This window comes from Cervus canadensis, chromosome 5 (assembly GCF_019320065.1).
Source record: "Cervus canadensis isolate Bull #8, Minnesota chromosome 5, ASM1932006v1, whole genome shotgun sequence".
NCBI classification, from domain to species: domain Eukaryota; kingdom Metazoa; phylum Chordata; class Mammalia; order Artiodactyla; family Cervidae; genus Cervus; species Cervus canadensis.
In genome coordinates this window covers 36,908,715-36,929,963 of record NC_057390.1, presented here as the reverse complement: position 1 = coordinate 36,929,963, position 21,249 = coordinate 36,908,715, and the positions used below count along the sequence as shown (strand labels likewise).

The following is a 21,249-nucleotide window of genomic DNA, read 5'->3' as shown; positions in this document are numbered from 1 at the left end:
AGTACCACCCTGATGTACAACAACATATAAAAACCTCACAGTGTTAAATACAATTTATTGAGCCCTTAGTGTCAATGAGGTGCCATTTGAGATGTGTATTACTTCAGTCCATCCTCACAAGAACCTAATGAAATGCATATTATCCTTACTTGACAGGCATGGCAGTGAGACTTGGAAATGTTAAATGACTCTCCCCTGACACATACCAAAAACATGGTGTTGCTTGGATTTGAACTGAGACTTGTTTGACTCCAAATCCCATTATCTTACCCACTCTTCTATCTCAATCATATTTCATATCTTTCTGTCAGGGAGGTGCACAGGGGAAAAATGTATTCTGTGGTTCTCAGACTTTCTAAAAAGATTGAGTCCTCCCAGAAACTCTTAATTCTTGGTATAATAAGGCTAGGAAAAAATCTAGCACAAGCAACTAAAGAAAGAAACAATCTCAAGTAAAACAATTTAAAACTTAAAAATACTATGTAGTGAGAAAATAGTATGGCTATTCAAATTCAAAAAGCCATGGAAAGAGATCAGTAGTTGAAGGTCACTGATAGGGGACCATCCTTACAGCTATCTGGCAGCTTCACAGTCATCCACATTGACCACATATGTGCCTGAAGTCAAAGGTTTTCATTTAAAGGTTTCCATAAACAAATTGTTATAGTTCTAGGGAGAAATAATTCTAGGCTAATTTTAAAATTAACAATATGAATTACTCAATTTTTCCATTTTTCTTCTAAAATGAAAACTTGGAATATGATAGACTCTATGGATGTGCTCCATGCGGTAACCATTTTAAGTGTATATAACAGATCTAAGAACATAGACATTTTTTTTATCTGTGTTTATTCATGCCAAGAAATTCTCTTAAAGACTAAGTTTGGCACCTACCTTTAACACATAACTGGCACAGGTTCACCTTCCTTTGTAGTCTACAGACAGAAACTGTGTACAGGGCATGTTTCCCCACAAGATGTTTTTTCAGAGTTTTAAGCTGGCAATCAAGCATTAAGCTTCTCTAAATTCTGGGCAGGTATGTAACTTTACAGGTATACAGTACTGCCTAAACATTGAAGAGAACTTTCTATGCATCCCCCTCTGTTAACAGAGCCATTTAATCCTATTCAGAAAGATGAGTCCATTTTAAATCCTCCTTTGATTCTACAGATTAGGAGGAGGGGAAAATGAAAAATAAGGGACGAAGAAACAGGCATGGCTCTCAAGAAGCAAGACCATGTTTTTCAGGTTTTCCAGGATCAAATATTGTGTGTTAGAAAGGGTAGAAGCGATAAGAGCTGGAAAATGAATCCGTTTTACAACAGCATTCAGGAATTCAGCAAAGTGAGCTTTAATTTCAGATTTTTAAAACTGAGAGAGATTTCAGAGGATATATAGTATTTTTGCTTCTAATGGAAATGGAGGGTAAAATGCCCCAAACTCATTTAAAAAGTCCAAAGACTATTTATATGCTAGCTTGAGAAATCTTTAGCATCAAAACTCACCAGGTCATAGCTTTAGGGAACAGTATTCCAATCCCTAAGAAAGGCAATCCCAAAGAATGCTCAAACTACCGCACAACTGCACTCATCTCACACACTAGTAAAGTAATGCTCAACATTCTCCAAGCCAGGCTTCAGCAATATGTGAACCGAGAACTTCCAGATGTTCAAGCTGGTTTTAGAAAAGGCAGAGGAACCAGAGATCAAATTGCCAACATCCGCTGGATCATCAAAAAAGCAAGAGAGTTCCAGAAAAACATCTATTTCTGCTTTATTGACTATGCCAAAGCCTTTGACTGTGTGGATCACAATAAACTGTGGAAAATTCTGAAAGAGATGGGAATACCAGACTACCTGACCTGCCTCTTGAGAAACCTGTATGCAGGTCAGGAAGCAACCGTTAGAACTGGACATGGAACAACAGACTGGTTCCAAATAGGAAAAGGAGTACGTCAAGGCTGTATATTGTCACCCTGCTTATTTAACTTATATGCAGAGTGCATCATGAGAAACACTGGGCTGGAAGAAGCACAAGCTGGAATCAAGATTGCCGGAAGAAATATCAATAACCTCAGATATGCAGATGACACCACCCTTATGGCAGAAAGTGTAGAGGAATTAAAAAACCTCTTGATGAAAGTGAAAGAGGAGAGTGAAAAAGTTGGCTTAACGCTCAACATTCAGAAAACTAAGATCATGGCATCTGGTCCCATCACCTCTTGGCAAATAGATGGGGTGACAGTGGAAACAGTGTCAGACTTTATTTTTTGGGGCTCCAAAATCACTGCAGATTGTGATTGCAGCCATGAAATTAAAAGATGCTTACTCCTTGGAAGGAAAGTTATGACCAACCTAGATAGCATATTAAAAAGCAGAGACATTACTTTGCCAACAAAGGTCCGTCTAGTCAAGGCTATGGTTGTTCCAGTGGTCATGTATGGATGTGAGAGTTGGACTGTGAAGAAAGCTGAGTGCCAAAAAAATTGATGCTTTTGAACTGTGGTGTTGGAGAAGACTCTTGGGAGTCCCTTGGACTGCAAGGAGATCCAACCAGTCCATCCTGAAGGAGATCAGTCCTGGGTGTTCATTGGAAGGACTGATGCTGAAGCTGAAACTCCAATACTTTAGCCATCTCATGAGAAGAGTTGACTCATTGGAAAAGACCCTGATGCTGGGAGGGGTTGGGGGCAGGAGGAGAAGGGGACGACAGAGGATGAGATGGCTGGATGGCATCACCGACTCGATGGGCATGAGTTTGATTAAACTCCGGGAGTTTGTGATGGACAGGGAGGCCTGGCGTGCTATGATTCATGGGGTCGCAAAGAGTCGGACACCACTGAGCGACTGAACTGAACTGAACTGATCTTATTTTGTCCCCTATTGCCTTTAGGTACTCTTTGAACTAATAATCAGGAGTTATTTGAATGCTATTGCTTCACATCACTAAAAGTGTTTTAACACTGCGTAAGGGGATATCCCATAGTTTATGTAGGTCAAACACAATTTATCAGCAAATTAAATTCAAGTATGCATGATAATTCATGAATAATTTGGAGGAAATGGTAACTACAGTATCAGTTTGGAACAAAACAAAAAAGTCAAATCTTACTTGGTATGATGGCACATGAAACACTTGGGCACAAGCTGATAGTTGCTTGCATTTAACATTTTGAACACTGAATAATCTTCTGCCTTAATATGATAAAGCCTGCAGAGTCTTCCTTCCTGAAAAATTCTTAAAACTAACAAGGAATTTGTTAGTATACTGTATATATTTTGTTAGTATTTGTTAGTAAACTATATATACTATATATATAGTATATTATATAATATAGTACAGTATAGCATATAGTATATATTAGTATAATAACAAGTCTAGGATTTCTTTTTTTTTTTATTTAGTCTAGGATTTCTTAACTACTTCTTTGCTCAAGGAAGAAAGAATGAAAAATAAAACACTTAAGATGAGATCTTTCCTTGTTATATTTTGTCATAGAGCAAGTTTTTCAGATGTTAGAGGAAAAATTATAAAAGTATAAAAGTAAACATCACAATATATATTGTGTATATACAAAGATATATATATGTACACCATATGTCAAAAAGAGAAAGTATAGATATTCAATCTTATTGAATTCCTCACAACTTTCTACACTGGGGTATGCAGCACCTATTTTTCAGTGTTTTTTATCAAAATTTTCAAGTTTAAAGTTGAATGTATGATACAATGAACATTGATCACCCACCATCCAGATTCAGAAACTGTTACTATTTGCATGCAGTACCTTAACACCATCTTTAAACACGGATAACTGGTCAAATCCCACCCCTGCCCCTGCCACACATATACACACACACTACTGGGATTAAAGTTACACCAGTTCCATATTTCCAGTGATAGGAACCTCGTTATCTCTTAATACCTTAAAATGTTCAAGGACCACAATATTTTTTTCTTTCACTGAACTAAAATCTGCCTTCCTCAGATTTCTGCCTGTTTATTCTAGTTCTGCTCTTTGGAAAGACATAATCAAGATCTTTTCCTTCTTCTTTAAGCAGCCCTTCAAAATCCTCAAGTCACTCTCACAGCAGACTAGCTCAGATACAAATCTGATCTTATAAACTGGGTACAGTGTGGGGGGAAGATAAGGATGATGTAAGGAGAGGAGGGGCTATAGTCCTTTTTAAAGGCTGGCATTTCTCCCCCCTCAGGCTTTGATAAGTAACATTTTCATTTTCACTTAGTTTGAAATAGTCTTAAATTTCAATTTTGTTATTGTCTTTAAATCATGAGCTCTTTTGAAGTGTATGTCTTCTTTTCCAAAAGAGAGTGATTTTTCTGGTGTTGTCATCATTATTGCTGCTGTTTCTATCTTACTTGCCTTGCAGTTAGAGAATATATTGCAATTTTTGTAGTTTATTTAGACGTAAGACCAGCATATAGTTATTTTCCATTAATGCTTTCTCAATATTTGAAAAGGCTATATATTCTGTACAGTGTTCTATATATGTCAGTTCAAAGTTTTTATCCATGTTATTCATATTTTCTATTCATTTTTGCAAATGTGTGTTTATTCTTTTAGTTACTGGGAAAGATTGTTAAAATCTTTTACTGTATATAGACATTTGCCCTTTAGTTTGATTCATGTTTGCTTTATCTATATTGAGGCTATGTGATTAAATGCAGTTACATTTAGAATTTCTACATTTGTCTGGTGAACTAAACTTTTATCATGCAGTTCAGTTCAGTTCAGTCGCTCAGTCGTGTCCGACTCTTTGCGACCCCATGAATCACAGCACGCCAGGCCTCCCTGTCCATCACAAACTCCCGGAGTTTAATCAAACTCATGCCCATCGAGTCGGTGATGCCATCCAGCCATCTCATCCTCTGTCGTCCCCTTCTCCTCCTGCCCCCAACCCCTCCCAGCATCAGGCTCTTTTCCAATGAGTCAACTCTCCTCATGAGATGGCCAAAGTATTGGAGTTTCAGCTTCAGCATCAGTCCTTCCAATGAACACCCAGGACTGATCTCCTTCAGGATGGACTGGTTGGATCTCCTTGCAGTCCAAGGGACTCCCAAGAGTCTTCTCCAACACCACAGTTCAAAAGCATCAATTTTTTGGCACTCAGCTTTCTTCACTGTCCAACTCTCACATCCATATATGACCACTGGAACAACCATAGCCTTGACTAGACGGACCTTTGTTGGCAAAGTAATGTCTCTGCTTTTTAATATGCTATCTAGGTTGGTCATAACTTTCCTTCCAAGGAGTAAACGTCTTTTAATTTCATGGCTGCAGTCACCATCTGCAGTGATTTTGGAGCCCCAAAAAATAAAGTCTGACATTGTTTCCACTGTCTCCCCATCTATTTGCCAAGAGGTGATGGGACCAGATGCCATGATCTTAGTTTTCTGAATGTTGAGCTTTAAGCGAACATTTTTGCTCTCCTCTTTCACTTTCATCAAGAGGTTTTTTAGTTCCTCTTCACCTCCTGCCATAAGGGTGGTGTCATCTGCATATCTGAGGTTATTGATATTTCTTCCGGCAATCTTGATTCCAGCTTGTGCTTCTTCCAGCCCAGTGTTTCTCATGATGCACTCTGCATATAAGTTAAATAAGCAGGGTGACAATATACAGCCTTGACGTACTCCTTTTCCTATTTGGAACCAGTCTGTTGTTCCATGTCCAGTTCTAACTGTTGCTTCCTGACCTGCATATAGGTTTCTCAAGAGGCAGGTCAGGTGGTCTGATATTCCTATCTCTTTCAGAATTTTCCACAGTTTATTGTGATCCACACAGTCAAAGGCTTTGGCATCATCAATAAAGTAGAAGTAGATGCTTTTCTGGGACTCTCTTGCTTTTTCAGTGATCCAGTGGATGTTGGCAATTTGATCTCTGGTTCTTATGCCTTTTCTAAAACCAGCTTGAACATCTGGAAGTTCACGGTTCACATATTGCTGAAGCCTGGCTTGGAGAATGTTGAGCATTACTTTACTAGTGTGTGAGATGAGTGCAATATTATTTTTTATCCTTTCTAATCTTTTTTTCCTTAAAGTCAACTTTGTCTGATATTAATATTGCAAAGCCAACTTTTTTTGGCTAGTGTTTACATAGTATATTTTCCATCTTTTTCTTTAATCTACCTGTGTCCTTATATTTAAATCACTTCTCTTGAAACAGCATATTTGGGTTTTGTTTTAAGAACTTTTTGTTTTCATAACAGCATTTAATTCACTTACCTCTAATGTAATTATTGATAAGTTTAGGTTTAAGCTACCATTTTACTATTTGCCCTTTTTTTCATTCTGCATATTATTGTTTGTTTCTCTTTCCTTTCTTTTTTGCTTTCTAACTACAATGATGGACTATTTTGTATTATTCCATTCTCCCCTGTATTAGATTTGAGTTTTATACTCTTTTACTATTCCTTTAGTGCTTTCCCTAAGGAATACTTTAACATATACCCTTGACTTATCGAAGTCCAGAACAAATTGGTTTTATTTATTTGTTTTACCTCTTCCCAGACTATAGCAGGACTTTAAAATACTTAAACTCCATTTATATTCCTGCCAGCATATGCCCTTTATTCCCATGTATTTTAATTCTAATTTTTTATAAATCATGAAAGACTTTACTATTTTTATTTTATAAAGTCAGTATTCATTAAGATTTACACACATATTTATCCTTTCATTGCTTTTCATTGTGCTGAAATTTTGAATGAAAAACAAAAGGAAATTTAGTACAAATTTGGTGTCACACCCCTCACTCACTTCATCCTACCTATCCATTTGGAATTCAGAAAACTGTAAGGGCATTCAGGCATATGGGGAAACATTATGCAGAAGCATCATAAGTACAGTGTAATGAAATGGGTAGGAAAGTACACACAAGAACGGAACATGCTCTGAAGGCAAGAGGCACAAAGATATACTTTATTTTCAAAGTCTTAGGCAGTTAATGATTTGGAGAAGTATTGCCAAGTTACATTCAGCAAATTTAGTAGTATGCCTCAATTTAGTGGGCCCAAAAGCTGTTTATTGTTAAATGAACAACAAGTATAATGTAATTGCTCTCATACAATTAGGAGGTCTTCAAGCCATGCTTGTTATAATTGGCATTGCCATAGCCAGCGGCTTATGTGACCTCAAGTGATGACTGGGCTGAAGGAGTAAGCCAGGAATGTGTGTGCCTTGGGCTAGAGAGGCTGACTAATCTGGCCGTTAAGGCCTCAAGGACTGGGGCCAGGAGTCAAATCACAGTGCTCAGGGAAGGCATGGTGGACTCCTTTGAATGTACTCAGTCTCCAATCAGTTCATCACTCTCCAGTGGTGTGATCTGGAGCTGGAAATAGGAGGGAGGTGGGAGGGGCAAGATGAAGTAGTGGGGCACCAGAAAACACAATTGAAATATTAGTGCAAGTGTGGGAAAATCTCTCAGTCATGTCCAACTCTTTGTGACCCCATGGACATTGCCCACCGAACTCCTCTGTCCATGGAATTCTCCAGGCAAGAATACTGAAGTGGGTTGCCATTCCCTTCTCAGTCAAGGCAAAGGCATCCCCTAATAAGATGGGATCACAACTCCTCTGAAGGCCATTCAGTGTGAAGTAGGTCCTTGACATGTATGGGATGGGCTTGAACTTTCACACAGAATCCTTTATTCCTGGTACTGAGCCACCCTAGAACAAAGACTGACGGTGCTGCTTGTTTCAAAATAGTTTTACCTCCACTGTATTAATGATTGATTATAGATTAATGACTGATTGTAATACCATTCAAATACCAGGGTCATCTTTTCTCAAATATTTCTAATGGATTATTAAGTTTAAGAAGAAAAAAGAGAGTTTACCTGGATGTGACATATTCACAGAGATTCCAGAGAACACTCCTGACAATTAACAACCATTTATCAGTAGAAAATATATTTCCCTTAAGATTCTAAAAGCAATAAGCTTCACTTTGAAAGTGTGCAAAAAGAGCTAAAGAATGAGGATTAAGGTCTTTGAGTCCTTGTTTTGGCCTGATTGGTCCATTTGGTTTGTTTGTAGCAGAGATGAGTCACAAGTTGATCATTTATGTTTACCAGTTGATTTTCTCCCCCACATTCATGAATGTTAGATATGAATTCATGAGGTTAGGCATGAACCTCATGTCTAATCTCATCCAACATCTTGCAAATGAACACCTCTAGACAGAGGAAGCTAGGTGAGAGAAGGTCATCTGTAGTGCGAATCCGCTATCGGGGCTGACAAGGCAACTCCAAGCACACGTACCATGACTTTTCCACATGGTAATAGCACATTTCAAGGTTCTGTTAGAACACAGTGCAGTACCAAGGACTTCCAGTATAGTTGATTCACTACTCTTCTAAAACGAACAAATGAACTATCTGGGAAGCTAATATTTCTTGATTTTGGTGATATTTTTGTTTATCATTTAAAGCGCACCAAACTATTAACAATCTGTCTTGCCAGAACAGATAAGAATCTAGAACTATAAATCTACTGCTGGCCATCAACAAAGACAGTCCTCTTTTGTTACTCAATGTCAGTATTTATTTTCCCCACTAGAACTGCTTAGCTTGGGTGAATTCTAGCTGATAATTTCAGAAGGGTGAAAAGCTAACTAGAACTGGGCATCTGTCCCAGATAAATCTGATTCCAGTACTATTAAAGAAGCAGCAAGGGAAATAGAAAGTCTTTGACAAAAATTGTTGATAATTGGCTAAGAACTGGGGAGGGAAACGGAAGACTTGGAGAGCTATGAATGTTACTCCGATGGAGCAGAAAAATGCAAAGGAGGAATCAATGCCCTAATGATTAACAACCCTCTCTTTAATTCTAAGAAAAATTATATATTTATATTATATATAAGAAATATATATATATTTTTATATATGTATATATATACAGTAGAACTTCTACTATCCAGAAATCTTAAGAAATAAGTTTTTCTAGAGACCTAAATTACAGAAGCAAAAGAGAAATCTTTCTTGACTCTGAGACTTCTCTGTTCTGTGTTACCTTGAGCAGGTCACTTACCAACCTATATTTCAGTGGCATCCTCCTGCCTCATCCAAAGATTGTGGATAATGAGACCATTATTCCACAGGATTGTTATTAGGATGAAATCAGAGGCTTGTAGGTCTGTTTCCTAAACAAATAATAGATGTTTAAATACTATTAAATATTTACCTATTTTTACACCAGTTAATTTTAGAATTTTAACAAATTTGTATATGAAGTCATATAAAATATTACACATCTTATCTTTAATCAGATTTCAGGCAACATAATATAATGCCTTTATTACTCAGGCTATCACTATCAATAGTCATTAATGGATAAAACAGCAATAAAATAGCAATGCCTCAGCACTTGCTGAAATAGATGCTACCTTCCAGGATTGTATTGAAAATAAGATTAATATCCAAAATAAATATAAGATCTTCACCCAATGAATCTCTTTTCTTCAAACAGTTTCATAGATTAAGTAGAAAGTGTACTTTGCTGGGAACTAATTTATTATCCTGTCACTATAGAAAAAAAAGAAAGAAAAAAGTAGAAAAGAAAGAAAGGGGGAGGGAGGGAGGGACGAAAGCAGCCAGGAGTAAAGTAACTCCTCCTTACAGCAAATATGAATCTTGACCTTTTTCTCCTACTTCACTCCATTTATGAGGTTAAATTAGTATTGTCAGGGAAGACATAATAAGGTTTTAGATCCACAAAGATCATGAAATAGCAGCAACTTGAATTTAACCATTACCTTTTCTTTGCTATCAAATAATATTTACAGTGGCCCACTCAGAACTAGTAAAGATCTGGTTATTTTACTCTAAGGATTTATGGTCTGGAATTAAAAAGATGTATTTTGAAAATTCTGAACTTTTAAAAATCTTTGCATATCGTTAAGGACAAACAGTCCATTTTACAGACAGAGAAACAGGAAAGGAATTGATGTCATGGCCCTAGATCACAGAGGCAGTGATAGAATAATAATTTCAGTCCCCTTATTCCTATTTCAGTGTATTCTCATCAAATACAACATCTGGTGAATGGTGGTTTATTCCAAAGTAGTTCTAAATTATTCCCTTAATGTAAAGCAGCACAAGAAAAGTATAAGTGGTAATATAGAACATTTAAGGTACACAAAGTCTTTGCCCATGAAAACACACTGAAGTAACTCCGTGTCGTGGTAAGTTATCAAATTATGGAAAGAACATTGCAAAGATTAAAATGTTGCATAAGAGAGAGAAAGCAGCATGAGTCAGGGGTTTGGGAAATATGAGTCATACTGAAGGGCAGGAGCCAAAAACATAGAGAATGAGGGCCTAAGCAGGGACTTAATGGACACCACAGAGATGTGGACACAGTTGCCTCTACTAACTCTGACAGAAAACCAAATATGCAGTTCTATAGACTGGGGATCAGTGCGATAAAGAGGCTAGGAGTGAGAGCTGAGCGAAGATCAGCTGGATTATTTAACGCAGTGATGATGCCAAAGTCAGCAAGAGAGAGACCTACAATGGTATAAATCACTGGAAGGGAGAGTGTGGGCACATTTTTGAAAAATGAGGGAATCACCAAATATTGCCATTAGCTATTCTTAATACATTAGAATGATGAAATGTGAGTTGATTTATGTGTCGTGATATTTTAGGAAGCACATTCTATTATTTTGTACTTTGGTAATGTTTACATTAGGCTGTGTCTACATAGTTCAGAGCTGCTTCCTGTGGTGTTCAGTCTAAACTCTGATCACACCTTTGCTCTGTGCTCTGTGCCGTGCTCAGTCGTGTCCAGCTCTTTGCAGCCCCATGGAATGTAGCCCGCCAGGCTCCTCTGTCCATAGGGATTTTCCAGGCAAGAATACTGGAGAGGGTTGCCATTTCCTCCTCCAGGATATCTTCCCAAGCCAGGGATTGAACCCACATCTCTTGCATCTCCTGCATTGGCAGGTGGATTCTTTACCACTGTACCACCTGGGGAGCCCAATCACACATTTAAGGCCTTGAATTTTGCTCATGAGTTGAGTTACCATTTTATGAGCGCCTTTAACCAGGCACTGCACCAAACTCCTCATACACAGTACCTCCAGCCATGCTGACTCCAGCTGTTTGCCATTCTCATGCAAACCACTTCTATCTTATCAGCATTTTCTAATGTGATCTCCCTTCTGCTTAGAAATAGCCTCCTATTTCTTTTTCTTTTTAAATTTTTTTCACATGTGTTGTTTTATTTATTTTTGGCTGTGCTGGGTCTTCATTGCAGCACAGGCTTCTCTCTAGTTGCAGTGTGTGGGCTTCTCATTGCAGTGGCTCCTTTTGTTGTGGAGCACAGGCTTCAGGGTGTGTGAGCTTCAGCAGTCTGCAGCTTCTGGGCTCTAGAGCACAGGCTCAGTAGTTGTGGCACATGGGCTTATTTGCTTCATGGCATGTGAGATCTTCCCCTGACCAGGGACCAAAACCATATGTCTCCTGAATTGGCAGGCAGATTCTTTACCACTGAGCCACCAAGAAAACCCCTAGCCGCCTATTTCTGCCAGTCCACATACCTTACCTGTTTCAAAATGCAGCTCAAAATTCACCTCCTTGGGCCAGCCTTCCACCTCTGATGCTGCCTTTTTCTTTTCTAGCTTCTGTATTTCTCTACTCCGTTGCTTTATAGCCATTTCCATTTGCTGACATTTTGGTGTGTTTCTTACATTTTGCCTGTTACTCTGTCTTGTAAATGTTTAGTTCTGTGAGATAAAACACTGACCCTACTTTCTTTAAACCATAGGCATCCATTCTTAGCAAACAACCTTGATTCATTCTTCCATTTATTGTACAATTATGTTTTGAAAACCCATCATGTTTCATGGACTCTGTAAGGTTCTAGGAATACATTAAAAAAAAGTAATACAAAGACCTTGTCCTCAAAGAACTTGGTTTCAAGGCCCAAGAAACGTGATAACTGTCTACCTAAAGAACCTAGTGAGCTGAACTGTCAAAGATAACTTACAAATCGTTTAAAAGCATCACAAAAACTCCTCTCCCCAGAGTACTGTTTCCTAGATTATCAGGGAAACTGTGACTGACCTGAGTAGTTTCCCTTATGAATAAAGAATTGCTTTTGTGAGTAAGGTATTCCCACCACAGAGGACTTTTATAAACATACCTGGGAAAGCCAGGTCTGCTGGTGCATCTGCACAGAGATGGATATTCTGCTTTGAGTTTCTAGCATAGTAGTATATTTTAGATGCATACAAGTAGAAAAGATAAGCATAAAAGAGTTTAACAACGTAAAATGATTTTTGCATGATTTTGTATACATGTGTGAATAAACAATAACAAGATCTCAAAGAACAACTTTCAAATTAATAAAACCATGTTATTTAAATAAACCAACAAATTTACAGTCTTATTGAAGATAGTTCAGGAAAATCTGGTTTATCTACACATCCTTCAGCATTACATAACTTGCAAAGAGAAAAGGAGATAAATATTCTAAACCCTAGTCAGAAAAGCCATAAAGGAAAATTTAGTCTGTTCATTTACTAGCAGATGCAGCTCAAGGTGTAAGATGAAGCATCCATTCGACTCCTTTGAAATAATTTCTTAAAGGGGATTTCATGCAATTGTGTTTTATTGAATTTCAGGGAGTTTTCCCATCTGAAAGAATTAAAACTAAAAGTGAATCCAGGTAAGTAGAAAGTATATTAAAAATATCACCAGTCAATCCTAGGTGAGGGAAATCCTGTTTCAGTTTTGTTTGTTATTGACAGAGAAAAGAATATAGTGGCAGTAGAAATGGTGGCATTTTATTTGCTTTTTGGGTTTTTTTTTATTGAATTACTTTAATTCACCTAATACTTTTATTAAATTATCCTTCTTAGAAGGTAAACAAACCTGGCTCTTAAAAAGGAACTGGTCCAGGGAGCACGACTTTTATGTATGAAACCTATTTAATGATATATTAATTCCACTGGAAATGTTAGCCTATTTATCAAAGAGAACTGAAGGGGACAAAAAAAAAAAAAAAAGAATAGGAAGGAAATCACATCAGGAATGCAATGGGGTGGAGGCAGTTTGCAAAGGGATGTCTCAGAAAGAAAAGCCACAGTCACTGGTGAGGCCTCCTTTAGAAAATGCAGCAGCCAACCCAAGCCCTTGATCTTCTGCCAGCATGTACTGAGGAAACTTGCCACATCTGAATCTCACATTGCTGTATCTCTCAGGGCTGTTATCACTGCAAATGCTGGCAAATGTTCTTGACATAAAACAATAGGAATTCTGCTGTCATTTCTGTATTAGCGAGTCATAAAGCTCTGAAGAAACCCCAGTAGACATGTTTTCATCAAGTGCATATGAGAAAATAATAAAAGACACACCAAAAAAAGCAGATAATTTCAAAGAAAGATTGCCGTACCTTTGCATAGTACCTAGAAAGGACAGAGTTGTAATCACTGATTTGAAAATAGTAATAAAAATTTTCAAAACAGACATAAAAATAATAACAAAAATTTTGCCAGAACTTTAAACCCGGATAATAAGAATTATGTAAGTAGATGCTTTTATAGGTTATTATCCAATAAACAGCCAGGCACCCCTCGGGGATTCTTTATCTCCCCTCCCTCTTTCTCTTGGAAAGAATCCCTCTTGTCTTTTCCACACCCAGCTAACCAAAGCCGATATCTGAGGACAACTCTCTTATAACCTGAGCTTCCTACATTAATATACTGAGTAGTGTAAGTGCAGCAATTATGCTTGAAAATAAAGGAAGATGAAAGGCAATACACCTGGGGCAACTCTCTGAGCCTCTTAAAAGGAAGGCAGGATTTAGGAATAAATTCTAATTATTGATGGTTCATTTTCAGTACTGATTTTTGGCCCACTATTTCCTCCAAAGCACCTCCACGGGTCTACCACAGTGATGATTCAGACACCCCAAAACCTCTCTCAGTTTTTATGCAAAATCTGTCATCTAGGAATTACAAATTTTAGATATTTTTAAATGAAGCTTAGAGTCTTCAGTTGTTGAAGAATGCCAAAATTTCATAATCTTTTCATCTGTGCTATTTAACCTCATAAATATGAGAGATTCAAATGAATGCAAAGGTGATGTGGAGAAGGCAGAACTAAATTTCACTTATAAATTATTCCAATAGGAGTGCACACACACAAATCCACATCATGTTTTTCCCCAGACTTTAAGCTTTTTATTTTGTATTGGGGTAGAGCCGATTAACAATGTTGTGGTAGTTTCAGGTAAACAGTGAAGGGACTATGCCATGCATATTCATGTTGATCTCAAACTGAACATTTTTTTACTTTTCTAAAACTAAATCTACCTACTCCTTAAGGTATATTTAGTAAATTATTTCAAGACGTGAAATGCTTTGGTAAAATATGTATTTTAAACTACACCAGCCTATCTCTCCTAGAGGAATATGATTAAATTTAATCCCTTTTATTTTGAAATCTGCAATGAAAAGTTTATTCATCCATGTTATGCTAAAGTTTACACACACACACACAAAAAAACAGCAACAAGCAATGCATAACATTAAAGCTTGATTTTTACCTAGGTGTTAGGCAGATTTTTAGAGATTGGTCTAATAATTTTTAGAAATAATTAGAATATTTTATTATTATTTTATATTATTATATATTATATTATATTATATACATTGCATTATATTATATATTAATATATACAATATATATTATTATATATTTTATTATTTTTTAGAATAATTTTTAGAAATTATTTCAAATGTGATATATTGGGTGAAAAAGCAAGTATCATACAATTTAACATTTTAAAACACCCAAAACAATACCATATATGCTAATGGGTGCATATATGTTCAATGAATTATAAGAAAAAAATCTCAAGGAAGGATTCATACTTACCAGGATGGTAGTAGGTGGGTGGATAAAGGGATGAGAATAGAGTAAAGCTTTGGTTACACCTCCAGTGTTTCATTTCTTAACAAAACAAAGTGAACTGAAGCATGCATGGCAGAATGTAGTATTTGTTAAATCTATTAATAAGTGATATACAGTGGCATCTATGAAACTACTTTCTGAACATTTGAAATAATTTATCGTTTTAAGCATTTCCAATAAAACAGTATTACAGAGTAATGTTTTAAGAATAGAGTGAAAACTTGGTTTCTTTAAGAAAAATATGTCAAAAAAGATGGAGGAAATACCAACATCTCCACAGTCAACTCAAACTCTTTCTGTGCTCTTGTCTTTATCAGACATAGATGAATGCACTGCAGGGACACACAACTGTAGAGCCGATCAAGTGTGCATCAATTTACGAGGTTCCTTCACCTGTCAATGCCCTCCTGGGTATCAGAAGCGAGGAGAGCAGTGTGTAGGTAAGTACATCAGTGCAGTGAGCCAAGTCCTGTCTGGAGCGTCTTAATTGTTTAACCCTCAGGCCTTCAAGTCAAAGCACTCATCTTTATTTGCAGAATGATAATGCTTATTCTTTCTTTGACTACCAACCCATTTTCCACATTAACGAGAACAAAACAACTTTATAGGTTAAGCATATTCTGGATATCAAAGTGTCAGTTACATCTTAGACTAAGCCAAAGCAGAAACTTAGGGTATGAGTGAGACCACAAAAGCAAAGAGGAAAATCATTTAAACTAGTTATTTGGTGTCCTCGCTCTAAAACACTGATGCCATGGGCTTCGTTCACTAGGTTTTAGTGTAACATAGCTCACAGAGCAAGTGTGTGCTGTGTGTGTGCCCCGTCACTCAGTCATGTCCAACTCTTTGTGGCCCCACAAACTGTAGCCCACCAGGCTCCTCTGTCCATGGCATTTTCCAAGCAGGAATTCTGGAGTGGGTTGCCATTTCCTACTCCAGGGGATCTTCCTGACCCAGGGATAGAAACTGCATCTCTTGCATCTCCTTTATTGGCAGGTGGATTCTTCACCACTGAGTCACCTGGGAAGCTCTATAGAGCAAATAGTAAGGTTCAAATCCCAGCTCCATCCCTAACTCACTTTGAGTTACTTAAATCCTCTGTGTCTCACTTCTTTCCTTTGTACTGTGGAAATAAAACCAGCCCCTATCTCAAGATCTCATGTGCAGGAATGCTTAGAATGGTGCCTGGTCCTGGGTTGAATAGTTGTGTGCCATCATTATGTAATGAGTTAACAGACTTGTACTAAACATTCTTTATGTTACAAGTGGCTCCAATACTAGAACCGCAACACGTGAGTCCTTCTTGAGAGCTCCAGTTGAGTTCTCTGAGGGCAGGGGCCAGGTCTGGTTTGTGTCATTGTTGTCTCCCCAGTCCCTGAAGTCTGCCAGCCAAGTAGATGCTCAATGCATGCATTTTGAATGACTGGGAGAACACAATATGGGGAGGCTAGCAAATAAGAAGTCAACTAAAGTGTTCTGGGTGCAATCTTGAGGCCCAGCACTAGGATGAAACTCTGTAATTGACCCCCTTTGTCCACTGACTTACATACTTCCTCATACCATTAGATCAGTGAAGAGTCCTTATTTTCTCTTAGGAACAGAGGATAAAAATCTCTGGGGACAGGCAACGCCACATTCAATTTTCACCAGTGAATGTGAGCTGTTGGTGTCAGGGTGTCCACTCTGAGCTCTCATAGGCCCTGGCCCTGCTCTGTCTGCCTTGGGGCTCTGCTAGGTGCTGGGGCTAGTGCCCAGTCTCGGATGAAGGACCAGGAATTTGCAGTGACTGAAGCTGTGATTTAGGAGAAAATTGTTTGGAAAAATTCATAGGCACCAAAGTTTTGCCCATTCTATTAGTCAGGAAAATAAACAACTGAGGGTATAATAAGTATAGAAGAGGAACAAACCCAGCCTACTATGGGAAGAATCAAAGTAAATAGAACATATGGTTAGAGCTCTTTATGATACGGTAGGAGATGTCCTTAAATTCAGATCTAATCATGTGACTTCCCTGCTGTTCCCCTCACCCCCAGAATTAACACTGCATTCCTCAACAGCATATAAGGTCTTCCCCCATCTGATCCTTGCCCAACTCTGTTGTAACAACACCCTTCTCCTGCCAAAACAATTACACTTTAGCTTTGTCCCACGAGTTATAGTTCCCCAATACATCACACAGTGTCACACTTTGCTACCTCTGTATAAGCTTTCAGTACCAGAGACATGCGCTCCTGACAAACTCCTATTCAAGTCTTAAATTCCAGGTCAAGGTCACTTCCTCTGGGAAGTGTTCCATGATCTCCCCAAATATAGTCACTCCCTCCTCTATGCCAGTAATTCTCAAACTTTGGTGGATTCTTTTTGTAAATTTCTAGCCTGTTATATATCAATACTTCTGTAGAGTACAATAAGAATGTTGCAGTAACACCAAATTGCTATTCCTAAACACATGCTCCCAATTTCTATACTTATTCATTGTGGACTGGCCCAAATAGACCAGCAGTGGTCAGCAAGTCACACTTTGAGTGAAATGGTGCTCCCTTTATCTCTTGTACACTTTTCTATTCTTGATCTTATAATTCCATGCAATAATTTGTTTTCATGCCTGTTTTCCATACAAGATGGAGTAGAATATACATATGATTATCATCATATGTTTAGCAGTGTAAACCTACATTGCCAACCACAATGCTAACAAATAACAAAGGTTCAGTGAATGTTTACTTGTTGAAAAGACATACACCATTTATTCATCAAATATTTATTGAGGGCTTACTATGTGCTAGGTGCTGGACCACTGTGGTAAACAAACAGATTTTACAGAATCACGGCCCTCATGGAGCTATTAGAAAATACCAGTTAACTTAGCTATTGATATGTCACCTGGCTATGATACTAGGTACAAGAAGGACTGTGCCACAACTGCTCTTAATTAGTATGAACTTTCCATTCATTCAACTAATGTTTATTGAGCACCTACCATGCCAAACCCTATTCTAGGTATTAAGCACACAACAGACAAAAAATACTTTATCTCCACTTCAAGGGGAGAAAATGGATCTTATTTGCCATGCATTATAGTGAGGAGGACAGACAAGAAGCAAATAAACACATAACACAATGGCAGGGAGTGTCACTGGCTACAAAGAAATATAAAGCAGGATTAGGGGTAGATGGAGCAGAAGTTATTTTATATGGATGGACAGAAATGGCCTCCCTGACATAACATCTGATCAGACAGCTAAATAAGTTAGGAGGGAAGCTATGTGAACACTGTTATTGTTTATTTAATATTCAAGTTAAATCACATATATTTGCAGCTTATTCATAATAGCTTCCATTTGTTTTTACCTATTTTGTGCAAGGAAGTTCGCCTACATCATCTCATGTTATCCCCCCAACAACCCTACCACATTGTTGTATTATTACTCACAAAAGAGGAAATGAAAACTCTGAGAGGTTAAGACCAAGCTAGTAAATGCCAGAACAAAGACTTAAACTCAGGTTACCTCGTGGTACACTACCTACTTGAGCACACTGCCTCCCACACTTATAGTTATTAAAATACCAGAAGAGTTCAACATAAAGTTATGTTTTATTTTCATTTTTCCCAGAAGATAGTATCATTGCATTGATAGTATATAATTATTATTTTAAATTACACATGCCATGCAAGTTCTCAACTGAGCATTTTATATTTGGAAATATTTATATGAGAAGGACACAGGCTGGAACACTTGATCAGTGTATCAGAAAGGCACTCTCAAAAATTAACTTGTTTAGTATCCCATTCCTTCCACAGCATTCTTTCACTTGATTCTCACAGAAACTTCATGAGATACACATAGCAAACATTACTGTCTACATTTTACGGAAGAAAAAACGAACTACTGAACATTTAAGTGACTTCACCAAGGTCACCAGCTGAGCAGCAGCCTCCTTTCTTGGTTTTATACTATATCTCAATTCTTCCATAGTTCTTTTCTACTTCTATAATTATAAATAAGCTTTTATATTCCCAGCCTGACATTCTTACTTATATGTGAAATAGTTTTAATTGCTTTTCCCTCTTTAAATCTCAACCCATCCAGCCAGGTTTATGAAGTCTTTGTTCTTAACATCTCATTTAGCTACAGAGGGCATACAAAAGTTATATTTAAAGCACAGATACCCTAATTTTTTAAAAAGAAAAATAATTACTTTTAAAATGAGGTCTCCAGGTTTTCTAGATAATGTTCTGCTGAGAACTTGAGATTAAACAGATCAATAATAGTAATTTGGATAGTCGGTAATTTGGTTCTCTTTGCGTGTGTGCTTAATAACCTAGATATAGACGAATGCGCCATCCCTCCATATTGCCACCAAAGATGTGTGAACACGCCAGGATCATTTTATTGCCAGTGCAGTCCTGGGTTTCAGTTGGCAGCAAACAACTATACCTGTGTAGGTAAGTCTTCTGGAAACAGCCAACCAATTTCTGTGTTCCCAGCAGTATCTCCAGTTTTCTATATTCATGGTTTCCATCAACTTCCCCACATAAAGCTGAAAAGACAATAACCAGTCTGGTTTCTAAAAACACATCAAGATGTAAATGGTAAAAATTTTTAACTTTGGTTTTAGTTCTCCTCTGTGACAGTATCAAAAAAAGGTTTTAACTATAGATCAATTGATATACACACACTAGTTAGTCAACAGTGTGTGATACAAACACTGAAGGTGCCAAAGTGTTTACTACAAGTTCAGATACATAAACTTTCTGCTGAGAGTGCATCTGATTTTCACATGCTGCTTCTACCCTTTCAGAATGCAATGTCACAGCACACAGTTTTAAGATTGGCATGACATGGAAAAAATCTAGTGCAGGAAAAATGCCTTTTCACAATATTTTCAGTGCCTTAGAGCATTGCAAAACTCTGTATGGGTCTCAAAGGCTTATGTTATAATTGCAATGGAATTTAACGGGACCCATTTAAAAAGTAATAAATAGCACAGATAAATCTTCACTACAGCATGCTGAGAGACCGTATCAGTATGTGTCTTATATCAATTATTTATAGACTTGGCATTTTGCATTTGAACAATAAAAGAAAATAGATATTGGAATGTATATTTATTAGAATCATTAAATTCTTTTGGAAAGATTCATCAAACACCAAACTAACCGTCATTCCCAGGAAAAAAAATATTCTGGTATTTCTAAAAGAAGTACATGACAGATGTTTGAAGTTGTTCCAATAAATATGAGACCTGAATGGATGTTCTCCAGTGAGCTTCTGCAAGGCAAAGAATCCAGCTAGGGAATTACTCACTTATCATCTGATGACATAGGTACAAAAGAGCAAGGCTATGTTTAAAGTCATAAATATATAAGTGTGTATGACCTTGCCTTTCAGATATAAATGAATGTGATGCCAGCAATCAATGTGCTCAGCAATGCTACAACATTCTTGGTTCATTCATCTGTCAGTGCAATCAAGGATATGAGCTAAGCAGTGACAGGCTCAACTGTGAAGGTAAAATATCATCCAAATAATTGGTAGTAATAGCACAGTTCCTGTTTTTGCTGTTGCTTTATCCGAGTATATACCTGTTTAAGAAAGCAAATTTTTATTATGTTCTAAAATCCAGTTAACTTAGTTCACTTATAACACTGTCTTTTTAGTATGTTATCAAAAGAAAGGAGAAAAAATAATTGAAATACTAGATGTAGGCTGGGTCTTATAATTAGCAAGGGTACTCCAGTGTCTTGCTTCTCAAGTGTGATGGGCCAGCAGAATAGGCACCTCCTAGGGGCCTGTGAAATTGTAGACTCTCACACCCCAGTCCAGACCTACTGAATCAAATTCTGTGTCTAATGAGAATTCCAGGGGACTAGTGGCATATTTAAGTTCAAAAGTAGCTGATTGCATGTCAGGAACATTAGAATAGAAACCAAAAGATCTGGCCCCTAGGCATCCCTGCCACTGTGTGCCCGGGGCACATTTCTTAAGGTGCCTTCGTTTCACTCTCCACGTGATCAAGAAGAGGGCCATTTAACCAGAGGGATCACCATCAGAGTCCACTGCACATGCTCGCTCCACTGTGTACTTCAAATGGCCTAAGACATCCTGAGGGGGATGCCATTGACACTTCACACTCTTGACTTCCTCACAAACTGTCCCAGCTTTACTTGGGGCCACAAAGGTCACACCCTACACAGAGAGGCCTCCCATCATGCCTCTGTGCTCAAAACCAAAAGGGGCTGGCTTTGGACGGCTGCCTCTGCCCTTCTGAGCAAACTGTAAGAACAGCACCATTGAGAAATGCAAAGC

The 21,249-nt window shown here is 37.7% G+C and overlaps 1 protein-coding gene across 2 annotated transcripts in view; it reads left to right on the top strand.

Annotated features, from left to right (window-relative positions):
• EFEMP1 (EGF containing fibulin extracellular matrix protein 1) overlaps positions 1–21,249 on the top strand; it is a 70,117-nt gene that overhangs the window by 36,914 nt on the left and 11,954 nt on the right. For both annotated transcript variants that reach the window (XM_043468603.1, XM_043468604.1), the window contains exons 5-7: positions 15,256–15,378; positions 19,266–19,385; positions 20,332–20,451. In XM_043468603.1, coding sequence (XP_043324538.1) covers positions 15,256–15,378; positions 19,266–19,385; positions 20,332–20,451 — 363 coding nt within the window. The remainder of the gene's footprint in view (positions 1–15,255; positions 15,379–19,265; positions 19,386–20,331; positions 20,452–21,249) is intronic.